This window comes from Oratosquilla oratoria, chromosome 5, assembly GCF_046742065.1.
Source record: "Oratosquilla oratoria isolate Oo_2021 chromosome 5, ASM4674206v1, whole genome shotgun sequence".
Classification (NCBI taxonomy): Eukaryota; Metazoa; Arthropoda; class Malacostraca; order Stomatopoda; family Squillidae; genus Oratosquilla; species Oratosquilla oratoria.
In genome coordinates this window covers 81,565,315-81,578,092 of record NC_134781.1, presented here as the reverse complement: position 1 = coordinate 81,578,092, position 12,778 = coordinate 81,565,315, and the positions used below count along the sequence as shown (strand labels likewise).

The following is a 12,778-nucleotide window of genomic DNA, read 5'->3' as shown; positions in this document are numbered from 1 at the left end:
TTAATTCAGCTGAGAGTAGGTCCCTGTGTTCTACTTGTTGAAGGAATTGGGTGTCATCGATTCCGATTGTCGTGATTTTTTTGCTGAGGAGGAGGTGGTGGTGAAGGGAGTGGTTGGGGGTGTTGGGAGGAGGCCAGGCAGCAGCCGCGGTGCCAAGGTCGTGGTGTCTGGTAATAGAATAGTGCTTGCACGGAACTCGACGTCGGATGAATAGAATTGCAGAGACAGTTTCCTGTGTTGGGAACCTCTGAAATTCGGAAGCCTCACATACCCCGGATTTTTTTTTTTTTTTTTTTTTTTTTTTTCTTTTTTCTTCTTCTTCTTCTTCGTCTTCTTCTTCTTCTTCTTCTTCTTCTTCTTCTTCCTCACGTTATCAGAATTTTTCTGGTGTCCGTGGTGTTCTGGATTTTGAAACTTTTTATTCGTTCCCAATATTGGAGGTTATCGAATTATAGTTCCTGTAATAAAAAAACATAATGGTAATTAATTTGGTTTTTCTTTATTTATTTTTAAGAAAAACTCATCTTGTCGCGCAGTTTGGCATTCGTTACATGTACGCATATAGACACTTATGTCACGTGTGTGTGTGTGTGTGTGTGTGTGTGTCTGTAAAGAATATTTTGTTAAAAAGTTAAAAAGCCTTGGTGGCTTTGCCGCCGGGTGTGAGTATTGTTTATCCAACAAACAGAATTAGCAGCACATTTTCGCGAATTTATGTTAGTTTTGATTGTTATCTTTATGGCACCCAGTCCAGCCCTGGGGACGCCCAAGAGAGAGAGAGGGTGGAGGGAGTGGAAGGGGTGGAAGGGTGGAGTTCCACTATAACGAGGGCAAGGTAGAGATAACGATTCAGGTAAATGGAAGGAAACGGAGGGTAATTATGCAAAGAGGTGTTGGGGTAGAGTGCAGACGAGAAAGGGGGAATTTGGGGGAAAGATGAGAGGGCGAGAGAGAACTATTAGGGGGAAATAGGGAGAGGCGAGGAAGGGAATTAGCTTGGATAGGGGGAGGCGGGAAAAAGAATTAGGGGGAAGGAGTCGAGAAAGAAGTTAGGGGGGAGACGAAAAAGGAAGAAATAGGGATAAATGTGGGAATTAAGAAAGAGGATTTAGGGACAATGGGGCGACGGGGATGGGGAATTAGGGGAAAGGAGGGGGAGGGAAGAAAGGGGTTAGGGAGACGAAGAGGACGAGGAAGAAAAGTTAGGAGAGAGAGGGAAGAGTTGATAGTTAGGGAATTGAAGATCAATTGATTGCAGAACCTGTGTGGGTGGAAGACAGTTGAGGTGAAGAGGAGGAGGAGGAGGAGGAAGTGTGGGTGGGGGAGGGAAATGAGACGTAGGGAGAAAATGAGTGGGCGCGAGGGAAAGGGGGGGGGGAACGGAAGAGTAATGTAAACAAGATGAAAGAAACGAGACAGGGAAGGGGAATTAGGTTTTAGAGTGGAGGAGAGGGGAAAGATAAGAGGGAATGAAGGCGGTGAGAAAGAGAGAAATGAAAGAGGGGAGAGATAAAGGGGAATAAAGATAAAAAGAGAGAGAGGGGTCAGGAGGAAGAAGAGTGAAGAGGCTTGCGGTTTTTTTGGGGCCATGGCTGGGCCTTGTTGGTTTCAAGTTTCGTGCCTCTATGAAAAAAAGACTGTATCCATCAAGTATATTAGGACTTTCGCAGCTAGTGGTTGTACAAGGAGCATCACAGTGAATGTACAAGGAAGCATCGCATTGAATGTACAAGGAAGCATTACAGTGAATGTACAAGGAAGCATCACAGTGAATGTACAAGGAAGCATCACAGTGGATGTACAAGGAAGCATCACAGTGGATGTACAAGGAAGCATCACAGTGGATGTACAAGGAAGCATCACAGTGGATGTACAAGGAAGCATCACAGTGGATGTACAGCTGGATTCTAAAGTTCTAGTTTGGCAATTCCCTAGTCTGCAATGGAATATTCTCACTAGATACATTACAATTGTTTATTTATATAACATTTCAACAAAATGATAATTAATCCTTTTCGCAACGCGGCAAGCATGTATAAATTAAGGTGTGGTCTCTAATGCTGGAAGGCTGTGCGTGTGTGTGTGTGTGTGTGTTGTGGTGGTCAGGCGATGTTGATCGGTCTCCGGGAGGCCTGCGGCCATAGGGTAGAGAGGATGACCTTGCACAACGTTCTCTGTGCTTCCTCTGCTCACGTGAGAGAAACAGGGAAACTATTTTGATTTTCTCATCAGTGTGATGGGGGGAGGGGAGGGCGAGGCCAAGGAATAGAAACAGACAAAAACAGAGTGGTTGGGAGCGAAGAGAGGGAGGGATAGAGAGGAGTGAGGATGAAAAGAGAGGAGGACAGTGATGGAGAGAGTAAGAGGGGAGTGGGGAAAGAGACTTAAGGAAGAGAGGAAATGGGCGGGAGTTGAATAAGAGAGGTGAATAAAATCGCCTGGCGACAACTAGGATAAAGGTTGAGTTTGTCGTTAGTACTGGTAGGTTTCATGACGTTACGGAGTATAAGTGAAGAAAGTGGAATAGGAAGAGGATGATCTCAGCTGAGGAAGAGTCTGTCGAAGCGCAGGAACCGGAAGGAAATGGCACAGCCAGTGACCGGTAGCCAGTGACCGACGACCGGTACATAACCGGACTTGGCGACCGGGGACCGGAACCCGCGACCTGATCACACTCCAGGTCATTTGTGACGGGGCCGCATTGTATAGCTTCTGGTAAGGAGTGGATACAACACCGGCGGGCGATTTTATTCGTTTCCGCCTGTGTATCTGGGAGGTCCCCTTGGGTCCGCGGTCGAACCCACAGCCGAATCAACTCCCCTGTCGCTTGTCCGCGTGTTTGGACTTCAGGTTTCTTCGTTAGATTCTGACGGAAGTATCGCCATTGCACTGTAGTTTCCTGAGAGTTGTTTATTATATAAATGGTTTTAAGTCACTGTCACTTGTCACGTGCTAGCGCAGGTTCGAGTCCTTGGCTGTACCATTTTCAGTTTCTGCATGTGGGCCTCCTCGAGTTTCTCGATGTTGATGGTTAAGAATTAAAGTGAATTGTGGTTGATAAATGTGTGTGTGTATGTGTGTATATATATATATATATATATATATATATATATATATCGTATGGCGATGTTGTTGCTAATCTTGTTTTCATTGACCCTTGTCTCCTCTGCCGCGCGTCGCTCGCAGTCTTGGCTAGCGAGGACCACCCGCCCGGAGACAGTCGAACGGATCCGCAGTTTAGTCTAGGGGGGAGTATGTGCCCGGTGGGGGGGAGTGGGGGAGTTATATTGACCCTTCGGGGTGCGTGGGAGCAAGCTCTGCCAAGGGACCCGAATTCGTCCAAAGATTTGCACGAAAATGTTTGGATATTAACCTTCTATTTTCTCCCTCCTCTTCTCTCTCGCACTTTCTCCTCCACTTTCTCCCCTCATGTATTTCCGCCTTTTATCCCTCGTTTCCTTCCCCTCCTTCATTGCCTTCCTCCTCTTCCTTTTCCTCTCTTCTCTTCCTTCATCTTCAGTAAATCCTCAGCAACTGCTCTAAACGAGGTTCGTTTTTGTTTCCTTGGAATCCCGTTCGAATGATGGGCTTGGACCTTGTGCCCTTACTGCCGGTACGCGCTGACCGGGGTTCGAACCACCTCCATCTGGATCCGGTAAACGAGGAAATTATCTTGTATCAAAATTAGAACCAGGTGGGGTGAAAGAAAAAATATATACCTGTTTACACATATACACAACTCGTGAGGCAGTCGTTACCGTTCCCGGCTGCCACTACGGAGGTCCGGGATCGAATCCCGCTCAGGACTGAAATAATTCAGTATCGCTGCGCTGCGGGTTGTTACTCCATCTCTCGTGGGCGGGGAGTTGGGAGTGTGTGCGCGTGTAAGGTCACAGCATTACCTATAGATCGATCATATACGAGCTCTGAGCTCTCTTCCGGGAGGGGAATAGATGTCGATCATGAGTCCAACACGTGATCCAATTACCATGGTGACACACACACACACACACTCATTTGTATATATATATATATATATATATATATATATATATATATATTCTTGAGGTTTTAAAAGTTTAGTCAGGACCCAGCTAACCACGTGAGAAGACGTGATTAGGGTCGTTATGTCTCTCTGGTTGGCGTATTCGACCCAACGTACTTTCGTAATTGTTAGGATCTTGTATCCTGCAGGTTCTTGAGGATACTTGGCCGCGTTTCCCTGAAGACATTGAAGAAAAAGTAAATAAAATCTGGAGAAGGAGGGATAGGAACCATTGTGAGTTGGGGGGATAGGGAAGGAGAGGGGGGGATTATTGTGTGGGGGAAGGGGGGAGAATGCATCCTTAAACAACCTTATCAGGCGAGAGCAGACCACGTGCCAGTCTCCACGTCCGCTCCACTCCCTTCCACTCCCCTGCATCACGTCTATTTTTGTCTTCCCCTTTCCGTGTGCATTCGAGTCATCAGTCGAGTACATGGTACGAGTGGTTACTACTCGGCACGTGATGCACTGTGCTTCCTTGTGCAAGGGACTATGTCATGTTATCCCCCACACCCCCTTTCCACCTTCTCCCCCTTTACCCCCTTTTCCCCCCTCTTTCCCCCATTCTCCCACTCCGTTCTCCCTCTTCCCCTCCCCCCCTTTCTTCCCTTTCCACCTCCCCTTCTTCCACTGTTTCCCTTCCCCCCCATCCCCCCTCACCCTTTGGGTACAGTCATTAGAAAGCTCGCCTACAGACTTGTATCGTTAACTGAAGTTGAATTACACACACACACACACACACACTATATATATATATATATATATATATATATATATATATATATATATATATATATATATATATATTGCTGCAATAATTATATAAGCCGTATTTGCACTACGGTAACCGTAGAGCGAATGAATTCAGATATTACTCGATACCCAACATATTGAACGTTGGAATCCGGCAGTTCAATTGAGCACAAGTTTTCCTGGTACACTTGGGAGTGATGTATGCGACCCTTCAATAGATGGACCACACCCCAAGACGAGCATTTTGTACTTCTACATAATAAAGGGGGCGGTGTGCCTCTACAGACATCGATCATACCCCCGTTCATGTAGTTCCAGCTCAAGAAGGCAATGTGTCTTCTAATGTATCAACAATATGTGTCTCTATGTAGATTCCTGCTGCCAGTGCCGTATTTTATTATTATTGTTGTTATTAATTAAGTATTGTTATATACCTTTATTTCTAGTGCCATTATGATTATTAGTATTAGTATTTTTATGTAATTTTATTTTTAACATCATTATTATTGTTGTTGTTGCTGTTATTAATGATAATATTGTTATACGATTTTATTTTAATGTCATTGTTATTATGATTATTGTTAATATCATTTTATTGTAATTTTACTTTTAACTTTATTATTATTATTATTATTATTATTATTATGTTTTTGATTGCGCATTTCATGATATTGTGGCCGACACGTCATTAATATTTTCACCGGCTGAGCGGTTAGGGCGTCGTTACTTGGGGGCGAAGGTCCGGGGGAGGGGAATGGTGGTTCGAATTCTGCTACCGGCGAAATTTAACCAAGGATATGGTTCATTATATTCCACGCTACAAAGCCCTCTGTAAGGGTCACCGTCCTAGCCTCCCGATAGGGGGAGTTTGTTATGTTAAACTATGTCACGTTTTTACACACTTGGGATCACGTGACTGTTACACAATTCACACCAGAACATTCGGCAGCACGGGTGTGTGTGGTGTGTGGATGAGAACAGCTACGTGTGTTATTTTCACCTCAGTTGCGTAAACCCAGTGGGAGATCTACTTTTGCAATCGTAACAACATATATATATATATACATGGGTGACAATTTTTCAGGTGAGCTATCCTTAGTTGACGATTTATCAATTGTATAAGTTGATGATAATAAGTAGCCTGTGGTTATGTTAGTTTAGGTTACTATTTTATCTTCAATTCATGAATTTTGGTCTGGGGTGACGATTTTCCATGTGGGCATTCTGGTGTGACTATTCTTCAGGTAGACGTTCGGGGGCGCCAGTTCTTGAGGTGATCCTTAATTTGATTTATTTTTATTTTGATATATTTTATTGTTTATTTAATTTATATTTTATTTTTATTCTTCAATTTTTTTTTCATTGTTATTGTTAATATTATTTTATTTTTTATTTGTTTGTTTATTTATTTTATTTGTCTATTTTGTTTTTATTTATTTTTATCTATTTTTATTTTTATTTTATTTTATTTATTTTATTTATTTAATTATTTATTTATTTATTTATTTTTATTTATTTATTTATTTTTTTTTTTTTGCTAGCTTCTATAATCACCACACAAATGAATTGGTCCTCTTGCTGTCCCACACGATATAACTCCGATAGTCATCACGCTGATCTTATCACAGAGGGTCGGTTAGGCGAGAATCATGGTGCTCAACGACCCAATCAACTCGACGGTGGCAAATTGATTGCATGCTGTCAATTTCCATTCCTGGGAGCTGCGCCTGGGTGTGGCTGATCATAGGCGGGACCGTATGGTCTCTCAGCCAAGGTCATATGGTCGCCTCGGTGACGTGTTCAGGTCGTGCAGACCAGCATGTCCCCTTTGGCTCGGCTCGGCGCGCGCGCGCGCTCTCTCTCTCTCTCTCTCTCTCTCTCTCTCTCTCTCTCTCTCTCTCTCTCTCTCTCCTTCCTTCCTTCCTTTCCTCGCTCCACTCTTTCATGTCCCCTTGTGTTTCCTCTCTTTTCTCTCTCTCCTTTCTCTCTTCCCTCTCTCTCTTTTCTCCATTCTTCTCGTTGTTCTCTTTGTCTCTCTCCTCTATCTCCACCTACTTTCTACCCCTTCTCTTTTCTCTCTCTTCTCTCCCTTCCCTCTCTCTACCCCATCTCTCTTCCCCTTCCTCTCCCCGTGCTCTCTTCATTTTCTCCCCTCTCTCTCACTCTCTCTCTCTCTCTCTCTCTCTCTCTCTCTCTCTCTCTCTCTCTCTCTCTCTCTCTCTCTCTCTCTCTCACTCTCTTCCCCCTTCCTCTCTCCACTTCTCCCCCCCTTTCCCCAAAAATGACCCTACACAGCAATTGAAAAAGGCAAAAGAAAAGAGGAGGTTAAAGAGAGAGAGGCAGGAAGAGAGTTGTTGGTTGAGAGTTCGCCTTTATGTAGAATGACTAGACACATTGGCGGATGGCACCGGGCCTGTTTGTTTGTTTGTTTGTTGTAGGGCTGTACACGAACGCACGCACACACACACTGCTGGTGTAGTGGTATCGCGCTCGACCGCTAAAGCAGCAATCTAGAGTTTCGTGTGTGTGTGTGTGTGTAAGAAGACATTATTACCCGTAGACCGGGACGTATATGAAATATTGGCTCTCGTTCGGGAGAGTAATAGCTGTCGATTACGAATCCAGCACGTGATCCAAGACCAGTCTTGGATCACACACACACCTCGTGGTGCAGTGGTTAGAGTTCCTGGCTGCCGCTACGGCGGTCTGGGTTCGTATCCCGCCCAGTGCTGAATTAATTTCAGTATCGCTGCGCTGTGAGTCGTTACTCCAACTCGTGGGCGGGGAGTTGGGTGTGTGTGTGCGTGTAAGGTCACAACATTACCCATAGATCGGTCATATACGAGCTCTGAACTCTCTTTCAGGAGGGAAATAAATCACGAGTCCAACACGTGATCCAAGACAATGGTGAATCACACACACACGAGCGAATTCTGAGTTGACATTTAAAGGGTTGGTTATGATGACGTAATGGAAAGGTCTGGCTGTTGTGAAGAATTTTTGATAAAACGGAGAATTTGTGGGAAGATATTGTTGAATGTTGTTAGTAGTATTTTATTTATTTATGTATTTATTTTATTTATTAATTAATTTTTATTTATTTTTTTAGGTGACGAAGGCTACATATTCATAACGTTATCCCTTGGGCGGGCGTTTGATTTGTTACGAGTTTTACAACCGTTCTTGTGAAGGGTGCGCTTATATACCGTGTTAGCTAATTAGTAAGGTGTCATGGAAACTCTTCGCTACAGATTTTGTTGTATTTTATTTTATTCTATTTTATTGTCTTTAATGAGATAATGTACAGAGGAAAGAAAATTCTGGACATTTTAGCCTTTTATTAGTGAGGTTTTTATTCTCTAAATTGTATTTCTCTTCGCATTGTCTCGCTTTTGAATTTTTATTTCTCTCTCTCTCTCTCTCTCTCTCTCTCTCTCTCTCTCTCTCTCTCTCTCTCTCCCCACTGGATACTCGTTATTGCCAACGTATTCGTGTTTATCGTCTTTTAGTTTTTTACTTTTATTTGGTAGTCGCTCTACCATCGTACCCCTCCCCCACCCCCTGGAGAAAGAACGAGAGAAAATGGATGAAGGATGATGAGAGAAAAAGAGGAACAATAGAATCTTGAGAAATGAAATATCACGAATTTGGCAACTGTAAGGCCCGGCTGAGCTCCAGAGAAAGTAACTGAATTGGGGAATTCCCCCCCAAGAACCCGCTTAATGGCTTTCCGTTGACGAGAGACGAAGTTATTGTGGATATTCTGTTGAGGTATGACGAGTGTGTTAGACCCTACCAAGGGCAGCGGAGGGGTGGGTGGGTGGGGGTGGGGGGTGAGGGAAGGAGTTAGTGACGTCATACGTCGATCTTGTACATCACAACCCGGCTGGATCACTCATCTTTCCCTTACGATTTTCCCCTCTCTCTCTCTCTCTCTCTTTCCTCTCTCCTTTTCCTCTCCCTCTCTCTTCTCCATTTCCCTCTCCTTCATATCTCCCCACATACACGCATATGAGTAATATTTTTTTTACATGACTCTTATATGAATTTCTTCCAGTGTATGTATTTTCTATCATTTTATACACATGTATGTATTTTCTGTTATTTCATACATTGATATTTAATCTGGTCGTGATTTGCTTTCCTAAATTTTTTGTGTTTTTATTTCCTCCTAGTAGGTCTACAAATTGTGTATTTATCAAGGATGAGCTCATTCTTAATTTGCAAGTAGGACTTAATAGTTTTTTTGACTGCTGGGGACCCCAATAACTGAACAAAAATGCCTGCCATAAAAAAATGATAATGAAAATTCTCAAATGATTATGGTTGATGAAGATGCTAGGTTAAGTCCCAAAAACATTCAGGCACAGATAGTTAACATGAAATTTACTTTGCCAAATAGCTCCTAACATTACCTAACCATTCCATAAAAGAAAAAAAAAAATTGTATATATATATTATATATAAATGCATTTGCTTGTTACTGAAACTGAACCAAAGCATAAATTCACAAACATTTAACAAGAACTGCACAATGGTGATAGTGATAATGGGAATAATTGTCACCAGGACTTTATCAGGCAGGAAACCCACAGCCCCACACCAGCTGGCAACAGTCCTGAGGTCCTCCCATGGGTCTCCCTGGGAAGAAAGTTTGGACTTCTGTCTGCATAATGATAGTTGGGGTGGGCTGTCATTAATTTATAGAAATGGTAGCAGAGGGAACAGTTACCAGTTTTCCGTTCTCTGTCATCAAAGATGTAAGAAATACAGTCAGAGTTGATAGTAAGACCTTGAACTTGGTCTAAAGACAGTGTCAGCCCTGGGCTGTACCTTCAAACAGAGGTGAGGTAGTAGACAGATTTTAGAAATTGATACTAGGGAGATGATTCTCAAAGACGTACGTCTGGGCTGGTTCACATGCAAGTGTATGTATTACGAGTTTTCAGCACCTTCATGCGAGTGTATGCCTTTGACGTATCAATGTTTTCATCTCATGTGACGAGCTAATTTGTCTTTGTTACACTTCCAGAGAAACACCCAAACATAAAGGAGTTGTTTGGTAACGACCCTAATTTGAAATGGTGGGTGATTGTGTTGGTTACCTTCCAAATCCTCTCCCTCTTCCTCATCAAGGATTTATCCTGGTTATGGGTCGTCATTCTGGCTTACTGTGTTGGCGGCACCATCAACCACTCTCTCATGTTAGGTAAGTATTCTTATCCAACACTAGCAAATGACGTATTTAACATATTGAGGGTAGGGACTTTCAAAATAGAATTGAAGTTATCATACATAAAATGGAGTTCTGTTTTACCTGAAGTCATTATATGGATTTGAATTACTGCATTGCATTTTATTTTAGATGTATGATATATAATACTTAAATAATCATTGGAATTATCATTGTAGAGGCTTCTTTTCTCTCTCCCCATCTCTCTCTCTCCCCTCTCTCCTATTTTTGTCTTTGTGTGAAAATTCAAAATATATAAATTTGGAAATTTATGGCTGATAATATATATTTTTTATCATTATTCCACAGCAATTCACGAAATATCCCATAACTTGGCATTTGGGCATATCCGTCCATTAGCAAATCGTCTCTTGGGTATCTTCGCCAACTTGCCCATCTGTCTTCCATTTTCTGTGTCTTTCAAAGGTTACCATCTTGAACACCACAAAGTAAGTGTAGCTAAATTATTGGTTTGTTTTCTCCCATTTGCTGCAATGACATTTCTAGCACTTAGGAGTTGTTCCTTTTCTGCATGAGGGAATGGAGATGGGGGGGTCGCCAATTTAATGAAGCATCCTTGCCATGGATGTGCTGTGTTTTGTGATGCTGCTTCTGACCCAGGGCAATGGGTGAGATGCAGGGATGACCCATCATCCAGGAGGTGCCAAGATAAGAGGGAGGGAAGAGGGTGGAGGGGAGTGGATTATATAGGGGATGGAATGGGTGGGAGTGGTTTTTATGCCTTTGGTTTTTGGCTACCACCCTTATAAGGGGGAAAAAAGCCTTTGGTATATGTATGTAGTAGTTGTTAAACCCTCAGTGTCCTTATCTAAACCATTCATGATTTATTTATTTGATTAGCCAGAATCAAAGGCCATAAATAAAAATCCAAGAATCCTTCAGTCACCTGTATGCAGATACTTGTTGTAAAAAGGAAGAGTGATTTTGCTAAATTGTTTTAACATGTTTTCTTTTCTTCAGTTTCAGGGTGATGAAAAGCTGGACACAGATATTCCAACCTCACTTGAAGCAAAACTGTTTTGTACCACCGTCGGGAAAACTGTGTGGATGTTTTTGCAGCCGCTATTCTACGCTCTGAGGCCAGTCATCACCTACCCCAAGCAACCTACTTTCTTGGAAATCTGTAATACTGCTATCCAGATGTCATTTAATGTTTTTGTGGCATATTACTTTGGAGGTGAGTGTTTTCTCTCTCTCTCTCCCTCTCCCTCCCTCCCTCCCTCCCTCCTGTATATACATTGTAATAGAGCTAGTTTGATGTTCCTCCTGTGTACTCATCCCTCTTAAAATAAGGATGGCCAAATTTAAAAAGAAACTATCAGTATACCAAGATTCTTCTCTCATGTACCAGCAGCTTTATCCCCCTTACAAGGGAGGTAGCCAAAAAAGAAAAACAGGCATAAAATCCACTCCCACCCATTCCACCCCCCCCACATACTCCACTCCATTAAAAAAAAAAAATTAATCAATCAATCCCATGTACAGCAGTACACAAGTTTTAGTGGTCTTTTTATTCCCTCCAAATAGTGGTGCCTTACTTTGTAATTTATTTTGGATAATGCTAGACTTTAAGTTCAACTTAGGACCAGTCTCTGTTTTGAAGAGGACCTCTGTGCAATCTCCTGTTACACAGTCCACCACTTACCCGAATAACTACTTTGATATTGGCCAGAGAAAAAATAATTGTAGGTCACTGCAAAATGTCAACTTCAAATTCACCAAAGATACCCCCTTCTTATGTCCTTTTGATAGTTCATTCTTTGAAATTATATTCAATTCCTTGTACAATGATATGTTTTGGGCAACTTATTGGTATGTGTAGGAAAAGAAGAAAGAAAAATCAGTTCAATTTTCATGACTACATAGGTCTAAACTTGTGAAACAGATGCTAAAAAGATATTCTGTTATTTTACTTTTTAAGTAAAGGTTATCATTAATAACAGAATATCTTTTCAGCATCTGTTTCACAAGGAAGAGGGCAGAGGGGAGTGGAGTATGTAGGGGATGGAATGGGTGGGAGTGGTTTCTATGGCTTTGTTTTTTTTTAGTTACCTCCCATGTAAGGGGGAAAAAGCCTTTGGTATATGTATGTAATGATAACTGTTCTTTGTTCATGATGTATGTGAAGTCATAGCAATCAACAACACTATTTCATCCATGAATGAATTGTGGTACAGTCCAGTGGATGTTGCAAGTTACATAGGTCTCTTGCAAGAGAGGGCCGTGATTAATCACATAGCAGTCATATTAAGAATGGAGTTATGTTGCTCATTTACACAACCATAGAAAGTTTGAAGTATTGTTTATATCTGCTTAATCTGTGAGGATGGGAGGGGAGGGGAGTTAAATGGGTTTTAATATGTATGAAGTGGATGTGTGCTTTGACTCGGCTGGCCCTCTTGTAAAGGACGACTGGCTATTGGTGTGCATGAATTGCTAATTTTATATCATTTGATACAGTGCATAAGTGTTGATTCATCTCAAGCATCATCACCTTTACTGTTGGTGTGGTGAAACGGGCCTGTCATGTGCATAGTCCTTTAGAACCTCCTCAGTCTCCTTTACTCCAATCACCTTTTGTTGTTTTATTACAATGAGCAGTGTGATAGGGGTAGGGCCAGTGAGACGGGGGTACAACTAGTACTTTGTTCCTGAACCCAAGGGCTAAGAAAGGACCCACAAAAGCTATGCAACATCTGTCCCTCCACAAAAACAAGCACTTTCTA

At 42.2% G+C, this 12,778-nt stretch overlaps 1 protein-coding gene across 1 annotated transcript in view; it reads left to right on the top strand.

The window, feature by feature from the left end:
* ifc (delta4-sphingolipid-FADS-like protein ifc) overlaps positions 1-12,778 on the top strand; it is a 46,463-nt gene that overhangs the window by 27,478 nt on the left and 6,207 nt on the right. The window contains exons 2-4 of the mRNA XM_076185549.1: positions 9,831-10,007; positions 10,341-10,480; positions 11,013-11,229. Of these exons, the coding sequence (XP_076041664.1) occupies positions 9,831-10,007; positions 10,341-10,480; positions 11,013-11,229 (534 nt within the window). The remainder of the gene's footprint in view (positions 1-9,830; positions 10,008-10,340; positions 10,481-11,012; positions 11,230-12,778) is intronic.